We start from the raw sequence: 21650 nt of genomic DNA on the forward strand, positions 1-21650 counted from the left end.
AAAAAAAAAAAAAAAAAGAAAAGAAAAGAAAGAAAAGGAAAGAAAATAATAAAATAAAATACCTTGAAAAAATTGAAGTTATTTTTCAATTAATTAGGTAGAGAGTCAATTATGATATTTCTATGTGGACTTGGGACTTAAAGTCATATATATGAAACACTAAATTTACTTTATAAGACAAAATAAGCTTCATTCAAATCTGTCTACAAAACAATACATCTAGCACTACAGTGCTTTTAAGAGTTACATACCCTTACATATAGTTATATGCTATATAATCTTTTTTTTTTTGCTATTTAATAAACACTGTTTTGACTAGATAAGTGCATGTACATGGTATAAAATACAAAAGGGTATATGGAAAAAGTAAGGTTCCCGCCATTTCAGTTCCCTCCCTACTCCCTCATCTCTAGAATCAAACACTGTTATTTGTCTCCTATGTATCCTTTCAGGGATATTATCTGTGTGTACTGTGTGTATACATTTGAATGCATATGGAAGCATTTTATATACATCCTTCTGTCCTTTGCCCGTATCTTGGATGTACTGTGAATTTAAAATTTTGATAGATATTACCAAGTTGCTTCACAGATGTCATTCCACCAGTAATTCAGCAAAGTGCTTATTTCTCTAAATCTTTATCAACACCATGTATTATGAAGGCTTTTGTTCCTCCCAATCTGATAAGTGAAAAAGTAGTATCTCATTATGGCTTCTCATTATGATCTATCCCATAAAGATATAACCTACAGATACTGATCTATGTACCATCAGCATGGAAGACTAGAGAGATGGTATAGTAAGAAGAGGACGAGGATGGAACCCAGTGAACTCCAACAGTGAAGGGATAGGTGAAGGAACAGGAAATCTCAAAGGAGACAAGGAATTCACAGAGGATACAAGGTAATAATAAAACCAGCCAAGTGCAGTATTTCAAGGAACAGAAAGTTAAATATAGTCTTAAAAACTATAGATAGGTCAAGTAAGATTAGGGATGAAAGTGTCCATTGGGGCCAGATGCAGTGGCTCATGCCTATAATCCTAGCACTCTGGGAGGCTGAGGTGGGTGGATCACTTGAGCTCAGGAGTTGGAGACCAGCCTTAGCAAGAGTGAGACCTTTTCTCTACTAAAAATAGCAAAATTGGGCATCATGGCAGGTGCCTGTAGTCCCAGCTTCTTGGGAGTCTGAGGCAGGAGGATCACTGGAGCCCAGGAATTTGAGGTTGCTGTGAGCTATGATGCCATAGCACTCAATCCCAGGGTGACCAAAAAAAAAAAAAAAAAAAAAAAAAGAAAGAAAGAAAAAATGTCCATTGGATTTATCAGCAGAGGTCATTGATAATTATGGTGACAGGAGGTTTGGTAGAATAGTCTTTTGTAAAAATGCTTTTTCTTTATCTAATTTATGAGTTATTCTCAACATCCTGTTTTGATCCTCATTTTTAATAATTCTATAATCATGCTCTTATGACATAAAACCTTTATCTTTAGCTTTAATTTTCATTCTGGGTTCCAGATTCACATATCTGTACATCACGAGTCATTTCAGATTAATCATGTCTAAAACTAAACTCTACTATTCAGTTTCTCCCTTTAATCTGCTACTTTGCTTATATTCCCTATTTTGAGCAATAGTACTGTATGAGTTTTCTATTGTTGTTGAAACAAATTACCACGAACAATTGGCTTAAACAATACAAATTTATTACCTCATAGTTCTGGATGTCAGAAGTCTGCCATAGGTCTCAACTGGGCTAAAACCAAGGTTACACAGGGCTATGTTCCTTTTGGAAGCTCTAGGGTGGAATCTGTTTCCTTGACTTTTCCAGCTTCTTGAGGCTGCCTGTGAGACCCTAGGTTGTGGCCTCCTTCCTCCATCTTTAAAGCTAGGAATGTTTCACATCTATTACCCTGCTGTTGTCACTTATCTCTCTGACAAGAGTCAGGAAAGGTTCTCTGATTTGATGCACTTGTGATTAGACTGGGCCCACCTGGATAATATCTCCATACCCTTGATCACATTTCCAAGCTCTCTTTGCCAAATAAGGCAACATACTCACAGGTTCCAGGGATTAGAGTGTGAACATCTTGGGGGGCATTATTTAGCTTGTCATGGGTACAATCTATCCAATCATACACAGTCACCTAAGAATAAATTTTGAGTCATCTTTTATTCTTCCTTCTTCTTTTATTTTTTACCTTCTCACCCTATCCTTATGCAGATGGCCACTGATTCGTGCCATTTTTATCCCTGGAATATCTTGACTCCACCCCTTTGCTCAGTTTCTCCTGCCTTGTTGCCAAAGTCCTAGCATATTTAGGACTTATATATATTTCATTTATACTTCATTTATCAGCCCCTTTCATCTTCCAAAACACAGATCTGATCATGCCTTTCCCTGCCAAAAGATAAAGGCAATAGGGCTGGGTGCGGTGGCTCACGCCTGTAATCCTAGCACTCCTAAAGGTTGAGGCGAGTGGATTGTCCTGAGCCCACAGGTTCAAGACTGGTCTGAGCCAGAGGGAGATCCTGTCTCTAAAAATAGCCGGGCGCCTGTACCGGTAGTCCCAGCTACTTGGGAGGATGAGGCAAGAGAATTGCTTGTGCCCAAGAGTTGGAGGTTGCTGTGAGCTATGATGCTACAGCACCCTACCAAGGGTGATAAAGTGAGACTCTATCTTTTTTTTTGAGACTCTCAAAAAAAAAAAAAAAGAAGAAGAAGAAGAAGAAAAAGATAAAGGCAGTCAGAGCAACGCTTAGTTAATATACATAGTATAGTACTTAATGTCCTTCTCAACTAGCCCTTTGTCTTTCCAGCCTTGTTTTCTTTGTTATACCTGTTCTCTGTTCTCTGGTTACACATATCACTAGAAAGCTTTATGAGGGTAGTAATTTTTTTTTTGATTCCGCATTGCCAAATCCCCAATCCTAGAACAGTACCTAACACACAGTGAGTAATTAAGAAATATATGAGCAACAGATGCTGGAATGAGTGAACTCATTCTATTTTCTGTTTCTCAAGGACCGTGTGTCAGCACTGACCATTCACTGAGTGCCCGCCATTTATCAGGCACTTTGCTTACAATTTTGCAAGACAAAAATCATAACTGAGGCAGCAGAAACTCATAAAGGTTAAGTAGTTATCTGATGGTCATTCTATCTTAAACTAATTTCAGTCTGTTTGGGCTCCCACTATGCCACCAAATAACCTTCCCTGTCAAGGTCACACTGCTAATTCCAAATGATCATTTTTTAGCCTTTGTCTTACTTAACCTGTCAGCAACATTTGACTAAGTTGATCACTAGCTCCTCCTGGGGATACTTTCTTCACTTGGTTTCCAGATCATCATGTTCTTGGTTTTCTTCCTACTTCATCAGTCACTACTTTCAAGTGTCCTTGATGGTCTCACTTCATCTTCCTGACTGCTTAATCTACAATGCTCAGAGCCCAGACATCAGTCCTCCTTTCTTCTTAATCTAAATGTATTCCCTAGATCTATTCTATTCAGTATAGGGGGGGCACTAGTCACATATGGCTATATAAAATAAAATAAAAATAAATCCAGCTCTTCAGTAGCAGCACTAGCCACATTACAAGTACTCATAGCCACACTGCTATTGAGTGGCTACCTTACTGGTTAGCATAAATAGAGCACATTTCTATCACTGTAGAAAATTCTATAGACAGCACTTCCCTAGATGGTCTTACTTAGTTTTGTAGTTTTAAATACATCTATCTGCCAATGACTCCCAAATCTCTATCTCTAGCTCACACTTCTAAACTTCAAACTTAAATATCTGTCTGCTTGACATTTCTACTTAGACATTTAACAGATTTCTCAATTTAACTTGTTCAAATCCTTAATCTTCTTCTCTAAGCCTCTTCCACCTATAGATTTCCTCATCTTACTTAATGGCCACTTTTAGAATTTTAGCTGCTTTGGCCAAAAACTTTGGAGTTATCCTAACTTCCTTGTGGTGGGTGGGAAACATAAGTCAGGGACACCATGATAGAGAGAGAGAAGGAAGCAGAAGCCAGATCATGGAAAACATCAAACTTTATAGGTGAGCCAGGCGCGGTGGCTCATGCCTGTAATCCTAGCACTTGGGAAGCCAAGGTGAGTGGATTGCCTGAGCTCACAGGTTCAAGACCAGCCTAAGCCAGAGCGAGACCCTGTCTCTAAAAATAGCTGGGTGTTGTGGCAGGTGCCTGTAGTCCCAACTACTGGGGAGGCTGAAGCAAGAAAATGGCTTGAGCCCAAGAGTTTAAGGTTGCTGTGAATTATGATGCCATGGCACTCTATTGGGGGTGACAAAGTAAGACTCTGTCTCAAAAAAAATTTTTTTAGAGGCCATGGAGAAATCACTAAAGGGTTTTAGCAAGTAACCATAATCAAATTTACTTTTTTTGGAAGATCATTTGGGTAGCTGTATGAGAAGCAATCGAGGGATGCTGGTGGGAAAAGCTGGAGAATAAAAGGCTATTGTAAGACTTTTGGGAAGATATAATGAAAGATGAAACTAAAGGAATACCAGAAGAGAGGGAGACAAGGTACTGGATACAGAAGACACAATATTGACCCTTTAGTATTTGATCAATGATTGAAAGTGGAAGATGGCGGTAAAACAGGAGTCCATGATAACTTTTAAGTTTTCTGGGTTTGGTGACTAGGTGTAATGGCTTATGTCTGAGAAGAAAGAAAGACTTATTTATGGAGAGTAAGGCAAAAACATGTTGTGTTTTAGACTTAAAACTTAAATGTTTGGGCTATCCTAGTGGAGATGCCTGCTTGACACCTCGATATTCAGGCCTGGTGGTTCCCCTGAATGGTAACTGAAGCCACAATTCTCTCTGAGAGCCAAAGACAGAATTTTGGGTGAGTTCCTAACATCTTTAGAATAAGCAAGAATGGTCAGGAAAGGCAACTGAGAAGGACATTTTCAGAAATCTAGGAGGAGAATCAGAAGAAAGAAGCCAGAGGGGCAAGTGAGTTTTAAGAAGAATGGTTGACAGTGTTAAATGCAGAAGTAGGGGTAAATAATGTGAGAATTAAAAGCGTCCACTGGATTTACCAGTGTGAGCAAGAAAAGTCATAGTGTGTGGTAACGGAGTAAGGAGCCAGGGTATATGGGTTGAAGAACAGAGAAGTGAAGATAGTGACTGTGGGTTCTTTACCCATGAAGCTTGGCTGTGAAAGAAGGGACATAGTTTAGAGGAAAAGTCAGGTTCAAATGCTTTAAATTTATTATTTTATTTAACAGGAAAAACTAGTATATGTTTATAGCCTATAGGAAAGAAGTCAGTAAAGAAGAAACTGAAAATATATAGGGGAGGGCAAGAGTCAGGTAGGGGTGGAAGAAAGAGAATGGGGGAGGGGAAGAGGAAGAGAGGAAAAAGAAAGAGAAGTGGGCATGGTGGCTCACAACCTAGCACTCTAGGTGGCGGAGGTGGGTGGATTGCTTGAAAGCAAGCCTGAGCAAGAGCAGAGCTGGCATTTGTGGTGGGTGCTTGTAGTCCCAGCTACTTGAGAGGCTGAGGCAGGAGGGTCACTTGAGCCCAAGACTTTAAGGTTGCTGTGAGCTATGATGCCACAGGACTCTACCCAGGGCAGAGACTGCAACTCTGTCTCAAAAAAAAAAAAAAAAAGAAAGAAAGAAAAGAAAAGAAAGAGAGAGTGAGAGTGAGTGTGTGTGCAGAGAGCTGTAGAGAGGGTGGGCATCAAATACTCAATAAAGAAAGACTTCTGAAGACATGATCGAAGTCTAAACAATGGTGTTGGCAGAGAGAATAGTTCTAAATAGGAAAAAGGATGCATTTTCCTCAGAATGAAGGCAGGCCGTAGAGGTGGGGCTATGCAGATATGTTTTTAAGTATGGGGCTAGACATTAAGGGGGTTAATGTTTGACAGACTCAATTTTTTTTTTCTCTGTGGAGTAAGAAACCCTGGGATGAGCTAGGTGACTTAGATAGAATGGAAAATATTCAAAACGATGTGGCGAATGAGATAAAGAGAGATCTAGAGGTACATAAAAGTTTGGCTGAGCGAGGCCCAAGGGAGGTTGGAAACAATGAATGTGTAGCAGCACTAATCCATAATTTGTGTGATCTCCTCTAGCACTATATAGAAGTAGACAGAAGCCTAACGCAAAGTTAGTAATCCATTATTAATCTGGTGCTTTAGGCTGTAGGAAAAGAGCTTTTTTATAAATCTGTATGAAAGTAACATAGCCATATCTATACAAATATTTTTAATTCTTTATGGTTATTCACAAAAAGTGTAGAACTCTAGAAAGCAATAACAATATCCATATGCAAAACAATACCTTGAATATGGTAATCAGTTTTATTGAATTACAACAAACTTGCAACAAAAGCATTTTTGGCCAATGAAGAGCAATATGTTTCTCTTTGTCCACTTTAGGTGGGAGCTAGCAATCTAGCTAATACTTTTACAAAAATTATTGGAAAATTCCTTGGAAAATGTTGAAACTGTTTTTGTACACTGCAAGCTTTAAGCTAAGTTATTAAATATGCTAAAGAGCACACAGCAGAGCCGCTGAGAGACACTGCGGCCTCATCTCACAGACAGTGTCATCAGAGTGTGGAGGCGACAGGAAGAAAGGCTTCTTCAGATGTCAAGACAGAAGGCCATATGAGGAAGCCCTCCAAAGTGACTGGAGGTGAAACAGGAGGTGAAGACCTTGGTTCTGGAGCAGAATCTTTCAACCAAGATGATACAAGAGGAGGATAAAAGGACTGCATAAGTGAAAAACATTGATGATTTCTCAGGGACAATTAAATGGTTCTTTAACTTTATGAAGAGAGAATGTTTGAGCGTGAGGACATGAACAAAACTTGCCCCAAACTTCCAGAAATAGGAATCTTTTTTTTGAGACAGAGTCTCACTTTACTGCCCTTGGTAGAGTGCCCTGGCATCACACAGCTTATAGCAACCTCCAACTCCTGGGCTTAGGTGATTCTCTTGCCTCAGCCTCCTGAGTAGCTGGGACTACAGGCACCTGCCACAACGCCTAGCTATTATTTTGTTGCAGTTTGGCTGGGGCTGGGTTTAAACCTGCCACCCTGGGTATATGGGGCTGGCGCCCTACTCACTGAGCCACAGGTGCCGCCCCAGAAATAGGAATCTTGGGCAGTACTTTGTGGCTCAAAAGGGTGCCGGTCCCATATGCAGGAGGTGGCGGGTTCAAACCCAGCCCCGGCAAAAAAAACAAAAAAAAAAAAACAGAAATAGGAATCTTTTTAACACTAAATTTCTAAGGATATAAATTTTTAATTCTTCCCACTGGGTTTGAACATGCCACCTGTGGTATATGGGGCTTGCGCCCTACAGTAAGATTCTATATACAGTATTCCTATGGTGAGGGACAACTCTACCCTGAGGTCTGTTATGCAATTTATCTTACAGTTTATGAGTAAGTACTCATGAATTACACAGATTATTTTATTAAGAAGGAGGGAGGGGGTTTCTCCTTTGTAGGGGTATAGTGACTATCCTGGTGACTGAAGAGAAGAATCAAACAATAACACTTATGTTTGTTTTGAGCTCTTGATCTGATAAATCAATTTAAAAAGAGGCTGTGCAGACGGATCAGGATAATGATAATCGTGGAAAATGATGTTGCTTCTCCACAACTACACTCTATCATCTGCTTTAAGACCACATCTGCCCCTCATGGAAAAGAAAGGCAAGAAGTGGGAAGACATAAACTCAAGTAAGCTTTTAGCATTTCCAGAGAATATTGTCCTTTAGTCTGATAATTTCAGGGTACCAGGATATTTCTGTGTTACCAGAGGGGAAGGAAAATGTCGTGGATGATAAACTGTGGGTATAGGTTATATAAATAAAAGGACACAACCTAGATACAGGGATGGGATCTTAGAGCTTGGCTCAACTGTATACCTAACAAAGATGACTATGTCATATTTGGTTATAGAAAACATTAATATTGTCCTGAGCCTCCTACTATTTATTTAAGCTTGCTTAAGGAAGAAAATAATTATTTTAAAATATCCCTGACATTTTTCCTCTTCATTCCTTTCCTCAGTGAATTTTAAAAGAAGTTCTGATAAGGCCAATGGTAAAATATATAGCGAATCTTTTTAATTTGATGGTAGAAGCCAAGTGGAACACACAAGTTCAATTCTTCATCCACATCTCCCGGTGTTCTAGTACTCACCATAGCAATAAGAAGCATTAATTAGAGCAGACAGCAAACATTAGAAAAGAGCAGCCCGTTTATGCTGTATATACACGAATCATCAATTTGTATCTCATTTTGTTGAAAGAATAAAAATAATTTTTTACATACAGGATTTCTGGAAATCATTTTCTACATGTGAATAAGCTAGGTGGAAGAACAAACTCTAAAATGGCAACATTTTATCTACCTTGTTGATATTAACCCCAGATAAAATTCACATTTTTAAATAAACTTATAAGTGATAAAGTCCTTCTGAACATTTATTACAGGGAAAAAGGCTGGCTCAGCACCTGTGGCTCAAGTGGCTAAGGCACCAGCCACATACACCTAAGGTGGTGGGTTCAAAGCCAGCCCGGCCTGCTAAACAACAATGACGGCTGCAACCGAAAAAAAATAGCCAGGCGTTGTGGCGGGCGCCTCTGGTCCCAGCTACTTGGGAGGCGGAGGCAGGAGACTCGCTTGAGCCCAGGAGTTGGAGGTTGCTTGAGGCTCTGTCTCAAAAAAAAAAAAAAAGGCTAATGAAAAAGGAATGCCGCTTTATAGAAATGAAAATAAGCTGCTTCAACAAGATCCTACTACATAGGTGGAAATGTGAAAAGTATTTCCTTTTTAATCTGACTTATTCTGCATTGTAAGATCATACAGCTCCAAACAAACAAGAATGGAAAAATTCTTGTTTTTATCAGAGACAAAAAGCAATTCTGAAATGAGGAAAAAAAATTAGTCTGAAATAGGGTATGTGGGAATTCTATTTGTAAGAGAAAGATTAAACCCAATTTGTGTATATAGCTATGCTGCCAAACAGGTTAACCACTAATTTAATGGCTAAGGGCTAAAAAAATTCTCTAAGTGTTTTGGTTTTGCAAAGTTGCTTTCTTGCCACATTTAGCTTGATACTTTCTAGTAGTATAACAACAATAAAGCCAAGAATTCTATTATGAGATTTAAACTATCATAAAGATGAATAAAATGAATGAGAAGATCCAGAGCCAAAAAGTGGCTAGAGCTGAGAGCAGGGCCAAATGGATGCAGAGTCAAAATACGTTATAGAGTTAATTGGAAACGACCAGAATCTACATGTTCTTTGGCATCAATTAAATTTATTCTCTAGTTTAATCTTTCTAGCTGTTAATTTTGGCATGGAAACTAGCATAGATACCTATGTAATTTAACAAACATCTACCTAATACTCTACTAAACACTTACTGTTTGTAAAGCACTGTGTTAAATGTTGTGAAGATACCAAAGATTAACAGAACATAATTCATAGTTTAAGATTACAATACCAAATGCAATAACTAATAGGAAGGATAGATATGTATACAACTAACTACTGTCTCAATATCCAGAGGTAACAACTATTAGAAATTTCTTGTTTATTCTTTCAGAAATAGTTACTATATACATACATATACATGTATGTGCTTATACATATATATTATACACATATGTATAATCAAGCACATATTTATATGAAATGTACATAGTCACATTCATGCTTGTATACTTTTTTCCAAAACGGATATTATAGCATCTTGCTTTTCTATCCAAGGTATCTTAGAAAACTTTGCATTCTTAAGAAAAAAGAATGTGTATTTTTCTACTGTAATTTAGGTAACTGGTCCTCTATTGAAAGATATTTAGCTTGTTTCCAGTTTTTTGCTATTACAGATAATGTTTCTGTGAACATTCTTGTTTAATTATCTTTGTATATTTGTACATTATATAGCAAACTTCTGAAAGTATTAATATAATTATTAAGTTTTGAGCAGGGCCAGGAGCTGGTGTAGACATCTGTGCCCCCAACAACTGTAGTTTTGTAACCATTTCTCTTCAAAAATTTCCACTATTTTAGAATCTCATAATGTAGTTGTACTATTTTCTCCTGACCTTTCCTGGTCACGCTTACGCCCTGAAGACTAGCTCAGCTTTGCTATCCTCCTTTTTACTTTTTCTCTCTTTTTTTTCCTTCATGATTTTTAGTGACTTTAACATGTATGGATTACTCATCTAACATCCTGTTCACGTCACCCACACTGATCATGTCTTCTACCCCACAACAACCTTTATGTATGATTACAACTTAAACTTCTCCATTACAAGTGTCTGCACTACCCATGAAATCTTGAATTCAAGATATCCTTCTCCGATTATTTCCTCTCAACTTCTAATTCACCTACCACTAATACCCTTCTTTAATAATTCTTTGACCTCATCAAACATCCAGTTCATTTACAAATACTTTTTTCACTATCCAATACCATCTTCCTGTTTTTATTTCCCAAAGTTTTGGCTGGTCCCAACTAAATGACTTTTCCACATTTAATCCAAAGGAGCTAAAGGTTGTTAGAGAAAACCATCCTGGGTTCACTGGCTATATATTTTAAATGACCACAAAACTCCAATGGCACTTTACCTTGCCTAGAAATATGACTTAAATTTCCCTAGAAACTTTGACTCCTAGCCTATGAAATAACACTTTCATAATATTTTCTCTTTTTAGCTCTTACTGTAGCTAATAACTTAGCATTGTATTTGACTGAGAAATTAGACATGATGGTCCTATGTTCTCATCATCAAAACTATAAACCTATTGTATCTACACATATTGTTTTCTCTCTTGCTAAAGTGTAAGAAGTCCCTCTGCTCCTATTAAAAGCAACCCTTCTAAAAATAAAATGAAATAAAATAAAATAGCATAACATAACATAAAATAAAGGCAATCCTGGGCAGCGCCTGTGGCTCAAAGGAGTAGGGCGCCGGCCCCATATGCCGAGGTGCCGGGTTCTAAACCCAGCCCTGGCCAAAAACTGCAAAAAAAAATCTTAAAAAAAATGTAAATAAATACAGGTAATACCTCTGTTTGTACCCTGGATCCCCCAAAGGACATCTACAGCTCTTCCTTTTTCTCTTCTGTATTACTATTTCTCCTTCTTTACTGGATAATTCTCATCAGATTACAAATGTGCTCTGAATCTCTCTTTCCTCTGAGCCCACATTCTCTTCTAGATACCCCCCCATTTCTCTGTCCCCGTAATGCAAAACTTCTTTAAAAAGTATTATATGCATGTGCTGTCTCCATTTTATCTTACATCCTTTAATCCTCTCTAATTTGGCTTCCAGACTCACTGAAACTGGGGAAGAATACCATCAAAGTTTGTGTTGTGAAATCTGATGAATTCTTACTTCTCAGAAGATTGGACATAGTTTACCACTCATTCCTTGGTTGCCATGACACCATGTTTCCTGTTTTTTCTCCTACATTTCTGATTCTTCCTCTGTGTCCGTTGCTGGCTCCTTATTCTCCACTTAATGCTTGGTCCTGGGCTCTCTTCTTCTCCCTTTTCTATGCTTTCTCCTTAAGTGGTCTTACTTAGTTTCATGGCTTTAAATGCCACTACTATCTTGTCAACTCCCAATTTAGTATTTTGAAGGGGTTTGGCAGGAGGAATGAAGAGACTCAGACAGATTATGTGTATAAGGACTGAGGAGTTCTGGTTAGTCCTACTGAGTAAATCTTGGGTCCGTATTTATTATCATAAAGCAATTCCTTCCAGTATATGACATTTCCATTTGGTTATCTAATAGGCATCTCCAACTTAACAACAAAACTCATGATTTTTCCTCAAAACCTAAGAGTTAAACTTAACTTGTCTCTTACCTTTATTCTGTTAATCTGCTCTATTAAATAAATCTATTGATTCTACCTTCTCCCTCGGCCTCCAGCCAAACCACTTCCATTTCTCTTTTGGACTATTGAAGCCACCTCCTCATTGACTCCTGTTTCTATTTTTGCCTTCAATAATCCATTCTCCCCACAAGTGATCTTTTAAAACATAACTCAGTTCATGTCACTTATGTGCTTAATTCTCCTCTGATATTTGAAATGAAAACACACACACACACGTGCACACACACACACCTTTCCTTCCCAGGGGCTATAGGGCCCTGTGTGATCCAGCCCTGCTTATCTTTCTAACCTCTTACTTCCTCCTTCCTCACTCCACTCCAACCACATGGGGCTTCTTTCTATCCCATGAGCTTGCCAACTTCTCTTTCTCAAGTCCTTTGCTCTGGGTATTTCTTGTGCTTGGGATGCTTTTTCTCCTAATCATTATGTGACTGGCTCTTTCTTACAATTCAAAACGCATCTTTAATTTCATCTCCTCAGAGACATTCTTTCTCCATCTAAGGTAGTCTGCCTCACTCCTACAGTTATTTTCAGCTTATTACCCTTTTCCTCTATAGCACTATCTCACTCAAATTATATTCTTTGTTTGCTCACTTATTGCTCTATGTCTCCTCCACGTAAGTTACTTGAGGGCAGGTACCTTCTTTTCCTGTCACTTTTGTGTGTCCAGCATCTACAACAGTTCTTAGCATATGGATGTTATTCAATAAACATCTGTTGCATAAAAGGATAAGGCAATTGAATTATTAATGGTTTGCATATTTTGGTTTATAGTGACAAATGCCAACAGATGCTGACAACTGATATATATGCATTTTATTGGAAATGCATCATTCTGAGCTTTGAGAATGAATCATACAAATCAGAAAGGTTTGTTGTGCACTTATCATACATAATACACAACAGAACCTCCGTAGTTAAACACCTCCCTGCATTGACCACCTCCTTAAGTTGACCTAATTTTCATTTCACTGAACATGTACCACATGTGCGTATCAGTACAGCATGCCTGCTTCCTTATGTTGACCACTTCCATACATTGACCAGTTGGTTACAGTTTCTTGGATGGTCAATTTACAGAAGTTCTACTTCTTCTTGTGGCCTATGGTTTACCTTTAACAATAAGTAGCTAATTTCCTATTTAATAATTCGCAAATTAATGTTTCTACTTTTATCACATTAATTAGAGGGCTCGAGAATGTGTTTTTTTTCAAAGCATGTTTTTCAAAAAGCCTCTTAGGTGAATAACTTTGGGCTGCTTTTTATTCTTCTCACTTAGCTGACATTTCTGAATCCTAATGCCAAGGTCCTTAAACGTTTTATTTGAATGAATATTCTCAATAAATTTAACACCAGATGGATTACCTCTTGACCTTGAATTTTTAAAAGATGAATTTTTTTCCTGTTCTATACCAAATTATAGAGATTTTTTTAAAGGACAAAGTGAAAAAATACATTTTATCATGTAAAAGAAGTCATCAATGTATCTCAAAACATTTTCTCCTTTTGTAAATTTTTTATATTTATAAAACACTACACTTCCAAGACTATTATTATTATTATTTTTTGAGACAGAGTCTTACTCTATCACCCTTGGTAGAGTGCAGTAGCATCACAGCTCACAGCAACCTCCAATTCCTGGGCTTAGGTGATTCTCCTGCCTCAGCCTTCTGAGTAGCTGGGACTACAAGTGCCTGGCACAAACCCTGCCTATTTTTTTGTTGCAGTTTGGCCAGGGCTGAGTTCAAACCCTCCACCCTCGGTATAAGGGGCCAGCGCCCTACCCACTGAGCCACAGGCACTGCCCCCAATACTCTTATTATTATTAGCTGAAATAATAGAAGAATTATACCAACAGTAAAATTTTCACATTAATCTATTCAATAAGATTCAACTACATATGTTAGGGCTTTTATAAAATAGGGTCCAAATTTTAAAAATATGTATACATATTGGGTGGTGCCTCTCCCTCAGTGAGTAGGGCGCCAGCCCCATATACCAAGGGTGGTGGGTTCAAACCTGGCCCTGACCAAACTGCAACAAAAAATAGCTGGGCATTTTGGTGGGCGCCTGTAGTCCCAGCTACTTGGGAGACTGAGGCAAGAGAATTGCCTAAGCCCAGGAGTTGGAGGTTGCTGTGAACTGTGACACCACAGCACTCTACCAAGGGCACAAAGTGAGACTCTGTCTCTTAAAAAAAAAAAATTATACATATAAAAGAATATAATTTTTAACAAAGTAAAATTTGTGTATCTAATATTTCAAATTTGACGTTAGCCTAAGTAAATTGTTCTGGATGAGGTTTTTTTTTTATTAAAATTTAACTAACCACTGGATTAAAATAACTAATTGCTTTCTTTTGTTAATACTTGAAAGTCATTCTTTTCAACCCTGTGTAACAAATGGTCTTTATTAATTAGGTCTCTCAGTTGTGTGCTGGCCACATTTGGCAAAGTCCAGGACTAAACCAAAATAGTAACAACCTGCTCTGGATGGCAATCAAGCAGCAAATCTATTTTTGGCTTTAATATTTGAAACTCCAAATGCCATCAGACTGAACCTTAAATGGCATAAGTAAATTGGTCTGATACTAAAATACAGAATGAGGATGTGGGCCTTCTAAGACACTGTCTTTAGTATAATAGAAATAAATGTTTCAGGCTTAGCAGGGGAATTCATGTCTAATGTCGACATATGAAAAGAGAATCTTGAAACTGAAACAGTAAGGGAAGGTGGAGCATAATGAAATAACCTTAGCTTTAATCACTAACATTATTCTAAATTTCCTATTTGCTCAGTGTTACTGGTTTTATTAGTAGTAGTATCTTTGTGACCTTACCTGTCTCTGAGTGTGCTAGGGCCTAGATAAGGGTACAGGTTTTCTTTAAGCTTTCCTTTGATGAGCTGATCCAGGGTCTCATGTAGGAAAGGTTGATGCTGTGTATATACATTTTCTACTCCCTAAAACAGGGGAAAATGGTTCTTATGTCATTCTGGGGAAACTAGTAACATAACAGTTAATAGTACTCATATTAGAAAAGGATAGACACTCAATAGAGATCTCATGAGATAGAGTGAATAGCAATCTTAGAAATATAAAAAATATTTTAATTCACCAGAAAAATCTCATTAAACAATACCCTGAAATTCAAGGTTAGCTATTGCAAAGGAATTTAAAAATGGAATTGCTCACATCCTTTATCATCATCTTCCCTAACTTTCACCTTTTTGTGAAAATATTGAATGACAGGTAGAGCAAATAAAAAGAAAAGATCATATATAAAAGGAGATTGGCAACACCTAAGAAAACAGAAAAACTTCAGGAAGGGTAAGAAAGGCTAGGAGATTAAAATTAATTTTTGACCATTTTAAGAAAATAGGTCAGTATTTTTAAAAGATGAACAAATGTTTGCTATATCTTTAATTTCCTTTAAAGAAAAACTATCTAACACATCTTAAATTATAAACAAGTGGAGTAAAATAGCTGTGACTAAAGGAATTATTTGTTTTTTTACTCAAGTATTTTCTGAAAATATCTCCAGTTATTTCCTGCTTAGCTGTTTGGTCCAATGCTGACTCTGCTCAGTACAGAAAGCACTAAAATTCTGAAACAGCTTCTAAGAGGATGTCTGCTTTAATTTCATTTAATTGGCATAGTACTAAAATAGCAGCAATCAGAAGACCCTTTTTCTTTTTTTGAGACAGAGTCTCATTATGTTGCTCTCAGTAGAGTGCTGTGATACCACAGCTCACAGCAACCTCAAACTCTTGGGCTTAAGCAATTCTCTTGCCTCAGCCTCCCAAGTAGCTAGGACTACAGGCGTCCGCCACAACACCAGCTATTTTCTTGTTGCAGTTGTCACTGTTGTTCAAGCTGGTCCTGGCCAGGCTTGAACCCACCAGCCTCGGTGCATGTGGCTGGCGCTGTAACCACTGTGCTATGGGCGCCAAACCCATGAAGACCCTTTGAAGATCATATTCATCCACTCTCAGGGGCATCTACTGTTTCTCACTTAGCCAAGTGAGAGGAGAGCCAAGAGGAGAGGTCCATACCTTCAATCCTTTGAGGAACTGTTTAGTGATGGCCACAGCATCTTTGGGGCTGAAGAGGTCACTTCCTCTGACTCTTTTACCACCATATTCAACAACTGCAGCCACAAGCTATTAAAAAAAAGAGAGAGAGAAGTAACTTTTATTGCTGAGGGAGCAAATTCATTTCATAAGAAAATAGCTTTATTAAGGACATGAAGACACAAGAAGACAGAATTATACATTTCTATAAATAAAAAGGGTGTGATTTATCATTTGTTAGAGCTAAGAATATAACAGAGTTTGGTCCTATTTGGTGGGCTTTATATGTAAATTCAGTTACCTTTCGATACTTCTCAGAAACACCTTTATTCCTGAGGTCCATCATTAGTCCTGGCAGGCTATTGCTGCTGTGTCGCTCATAATGTAAAGCATAAAGCATCACTAGGCGGGCAGCATCAAACTCTGTCACTTTGGGGTTCTGCAGAAGCCTCTTCACATTCTGAAGAAAGACAGAACTTGCATTTATCCCCCTTTCACTTAAGTGATCTGTTGCATAATACCTTAGATCTCATAACTATTGAATGGTAATGATAAATCTGAATTCATGGCTAAGATTACTATGATAATGTACAGGTCATACATTTGGCGATTGTCTCAATGATAGAAAATCATTGTCCGACGTGAGAATTAAATAAGGAAATATATTCCAACTGGAATATATATATGTCTTTTAGGACAAGAATGAATTTAGTAAGGGATAGTCTCTCTTCTTTTCCAGTAGCCTCAGTTGTACCTGCCTTGCTGAGAGAAGAAACATATACTAGTCTCACCATTTCAATGAATAGAGCACAGAGTAGAACTGACCAATTAAATTATAACATCCTACTCCTTTCTCTTTTTTTTTCTTTAAGTTTTTGAGACAGAGTCCCATTATTATCTGGATTCCTAGCTACTGGTTTCTCTTAGTGTTTGTGATTAACCATGAAATGAAAACAAATTGGTAGAATTTTACATAGGACTGGGGTTAACATTCAAGAAGCATCAGAAATAACCAGGTGTCTCAAAATGGTTGACAGAGATGTAAGTATGTAATAGTGTATAATCTCTAAATTGAATATGTATGATTTTAAGAGGCAGATATTGACAGGAAACAGTGCCAGGAGAAAATCATGTTTAGGTTTTGCCAATGCTCACATTACCTTCCATGTAGTACAGATTTGTATTTATCATGCAGTGCAATATACAGCTTAATTCAAGTCAATAGGTTTTGAGCCCCCACTTGGTGCTATGCCAGGCACTGTTGGGGGCCAGATGAATTAGAGACAATTCCTGTCTCCAGTAGGTTCACTGACAATGGGGTAAAAGGTGATGAAAGTAATACAATCTATTATGTTATAAAGAATGTTTCTCAATTGATGACCTAGTACATGGTTGGGGGAGGAATGGGAGAACAGGGAGAGGGAAGGAGTGAGGGGATGGGGGGTTCGTGGTGTGTGGCACACCTCTTGGGGTTGGGACATAATTATAAGAGGGAATTTACCTAACAAATGTAATCAGTGCAACCTGATTCTTTGTACCCTCAATGAATCCCAAGCAATTAAAAAAAAAAAAAGAATGTTTCTTTGGTGTACTTTAGCTCTGTGAGATTGACACATATGGTAATAGTGTCAGTTTAACAGGAAGGTATATTGATTCCTGTGCAGTGTTTCCTAGCATGGAAAGGCTTCCTCATAATTAAAGAGGAAGCTTTACCAATATGTTAAAGATGAAAAAAGAACAAAAGATGAAAATCCTCAGAAGTGTTTTTGGCAAGAAGTATCTGGTTTTATAGATTCAAGAACTTCTGTACTTTCCACTATGTTACGGTATTTAGAGAAAGGCAAGTGCAAATGAAAAGGATGTTAGTATTTTGCTCTATGTTAAAAAGCAAAATGAAATAAAATAACAACCAAACACTGATTGATGAAGAAGGCTATCTTTTCTTTTTGAGACAGCGTCTTACTTGGTCATAGCTGGTAGACTGCTGTTGTGTCATAGCTCATAGCAACCCCAAACTCTTGGGCTTAAGCAATTCTCTTGCTTCAGCCTCCCAAGTAGCTGGGATTACAGCTGTGCCTGCCACAATGCCCAGCTATTTTTAGTGACACGGTCTCGCTCTGGCTCAGCCTGGTCTTGAACTTCTGAGCTCAGGCGATCTGCTCACCTTGGCCTTGTAGGGTGCTAGGATTACAGACATGGGCCACTGCACCCAGCTGAAGAAAGCTATCTTTATATGGCATTTTTAATTTTGATGAAATTGTCTCTATAAGAAACAAATCTTTTCAAGACCATATAATTTGAAGAAGAAAACATGAATGGCAATAATAAGACTGCAGAGGATAAACTAACTCTAATCTAGGTTTAAAGGTCAACACTAATATTTTTATTAGGATTGTTATTTTTATTAGGGCTCTGATTATAAAATTAAACACATTTCTGTCTTCTTTTAGTTACAAAGAATTTAAGTAGTCTTCTTATAACCTTATTTTCCCATAACCATGTTTATTTTTAGTGTATGATTTTGTAGAAGGTGAAATTTGGGGGGAACAAATATGTGGTATTATAACAAAGGCTAAAAATCGGTACAATCAAGAGAAAGTATATGTCATTGTTGAAAAATCAAGAAAGATCTCATGGAGGAGGTGACATTTGTAAAAGTTCCTGAACGATCGGTAAAAGCTGGAATTAGTGTGAGAGACCCAAAGCAGTGACACTCTTAACAGCGATATGGAACTCAGGATGAAAGGGCTTGGTTTAAAAATCTGGTGAGACCTTGGGTGTGCACTGGAATCTGAGGACCTAACTTACATCTGTATGATACTTTACAACTTACGAGATGCTTTCACATACCTTATCTTTTTAGTACTTCACACAACTATGTCCAATGTCTAAGGACTCTTCTGCTTATGCAGAATAGGAAATGAGAACTTCCTAGATCGCTTAAGTGGAAGTTCTCTGAGAGGTATTCCTAGTGTTGATTTTCTGGGTTAACATTTTACTACCATCATCCTTAGGAATCAAAAAGGAAGAAATTTCTCTTCTATGTATTTAGACCCCCGATTCATAAGAATTTCCTTCTTTTTTCCTTTTGTGGTTATCTTTCCCAGAGAGCAGCCATGGAATACAGCCTATTTAGATTAGCTATTCAAATGGTCCACTATTTTAAAATATAATATGAAGAAATTTCAGGGTACAAATTATTTATCAAATATATATATACAACTTTATATGTGTCTCAGGCAACTTGTCATAGGGTTAGAACATTGAGAAATCCCATGTGGCATCTCTGCTGTCACTCTTCTTATAGGCACCATGTTTTGTTTCTTGCCCTCACAGTCAACTCTCTCACACTTTAAAACTACTGTTTCTGGTTGACCTGTCTCTCTACCTTTAAGCAAATCTAAGATGCCCAAACAACTACAAACTCACAAAAGTGGCAGGAAGATAGTCAAAGACTATTTGCAATAATTAGTCTGTACCCTTCCTATTGGTTCTAATTACCTTCACTTGAATCTTGACTGTTGGCTTTATTTCTCATTAAGGATAAAAAATTTGGTGATGATCTGCAGAAATGGGAACCCACACTGCTGGTGGGGATGTAAATTAGTACAGCTATTATGGAAAACAGTATAGAGGTTCCTCAAAAAATTAAAAATAGAACTACCATATGATTCAGCAATCTCACTAGTGGATAGTATCCAAAGGAAATGAAATCAGTATGTTGAAGAGCTATCTGCATTCCCATGTTTATGTTTATTGCAGTACCATTCACAATAGCCAAGACATAAAATCAACCTAAATGTATATCATCAAGTGAATGGATGAAGAAAATGTGGTATATATAAACAATGAAATACTTTTCAACCATAAAAAGAATGAAATCCTGTCATCTGTGGCAAAATGGATGAAGCTGGAAGACATTGTATTAAGTGAAATAAGCCTGGCAGTGAAAAACAAATGCTTCATGCTATTGGACTCTAAAATGTGAGAGTAGAGAGAGAGTAGAACAGTGATCCCCACGGGATAAGGAGGGCAAGGGGTGGGGTGGTAAGAAGCGGGTCTATGAGTACAAATCACATTCAGATAGGAGGAATGTGCTCTAGTGTCTCTTCTAGGAGGATGACTAGATTTAACAATAATGCATTACATATTTCAAAATAGCCAGAAGAGTTCTCATCACAAAGTCAGAATGTTCTCATCACAAAGAAATGATGTTTAAGGTGATAGATATATAGATACACGAATCACCCTGGTTTGATCATTAAACAATGTATACATGTATCAAAACATCATGTTGTATTTCACAAGTATGTACAATTATTATGTGTTAATAATTTTAAAAGATTTACTTCTATTCTCTGAGATTTGGTATTGGTATTTTGATTCCCTGGCTTGACTCTTAGCTCTCCCTTGAGGACTTGGCCCAGATCTGACCTAGGCTTACATGAGTAGACTATTTTGCCTACTGTTTGAGCCCTTAGGACCCATGGCTCAGGTCCACGTCTTGGCTAGACTTATCTATCCTCTCATGAAAAGAAACCTGTAGGTACCCCAAGCTATCCTTTGACTTCATTTTGAACAACTTCTTTCACGGCTACTTGCCACATCATCTTGACTGACAATAGCATACATTATATTGAGAATTCAGGGTACTAACCAGAGAAAAGGAGAAAAAAGAATTAGAGAAGCTTCTAACTACATAGCAGGTGTGTGCTACAGGATAGCATTTACTTGTTGGAAATAAAACTGAAATATATAATGAACTTTTTGGCTTTTCTTTTTTTTTTTAGAGACAGAGTCTTACATTATCGCCCTTGGTAGAATGCTGTGGCATCACAGCTCATAGCAACCTCCAACTCCTGGGCTTAGGTGATTCTCTTGCCTCAGCCTCCCAAGTAGCTGGGACTACAGGTGCCCACCACAACACCTGGCTATTTTTTTGTTCCAGTTCGGCCGGGGCTGGGTTTGAACCTGCCAGCCTTCGTATATGGGGCCGGCACCCTACTCACTGAGCCACAGGTGCTGCCCATTTTTTTTTTTTTTTGGAGACAGAGTCTCACTATGTTGCCCTCAGTAGGTACAGTGCTATAGCATCACAGCTCACAGCAACCTCAAACTCTTGGGCTTAAGCGATTCTCTTGACTCAGCCTCCTAAGTAACGGGGACCAGGCGCCCGACACAATGCCCAGCTGTTTTTTGTTGTTGTTGTTGCAGTTGTTTAGCTAGCCTGGGCCGGGTTCAAACCCACCATCTTTGGTGTATGTGGCTGGTGCCATAACCACTGTGCTAGGGGCGCTGAGCCCAGCTTATCTTTTCTTATTAAATTTTCCATAAAGCCTTGCAATGAAGAGAGAAAAGATACTGTTACATAATAGCAATGACTGAGTAAAGAGAAAATCAGAAAACTATTGTCTACTTAAGAAGATAGGATTCAAAAACCTTGTACTTAAGATTTATATGTAAGCCTAATCAAGGAATAGAAAAGAAAAGCAAGAATAATCTCTTTGGAGGTCAAGATTCCAAAAGGAACTAACATCATCTACAAATTATCAGTGGGAAAATCATTCTTTTTTCCTAAAAAAGAATAATAATAATAATTTACGGATTCTTCCATTGTTTCTTTTTTTCCATTTTTTTCCCTTCTTTTTCTTTTTTTTTTTTTG

General features: G+C 37.8%; 1 protein-coding gene across 2 annotated transcripts in view; it reads right to left on the reverse strand.

The window, feature by feature from the left end:
* The window catches only part of VPS45 (vacuolar protein sorting 45 homolog), an 82557-nt gene that overhangs the window by 33499 nt on the left and 27408 nt on the right, over positions 1-21650 (reverse strand). For both annotated transcript variants that reach the window (XM_003800414.3, XM_023519404.1), the window contains exons 11-13: positions 16289-16447; positions 15970-16077; positions 14756-14877 (exon numbers count right to left, since the gene is read on the reverse strand). In XM_003800414.3, the coding sequence (XP_003800462.1) occupies positions 14756-14877; positions 15970-16077; positions 16289-16447 (389 nt within the window). The remainder of the gene's footprint in view (positions 1-14755; positions 14878-15969; positions 16078-16288; positions 16448-21650) is intronic.

Source organism: Otolemur garnettii, unplaced genomic scaffold, assembly GCF_000181295.1.
Source record: "Otolemur garnettii isolate 467f Iridium unplaced genomic scaffold, OtoGar3 scaffold00174, whole genome shotgun sequence".
Lineage (NCBI taxonomy): Eukaryota > Metazoa > Chordata > Mammalia > Primates > Galagidae > Otolemur > Otolemur garnettii.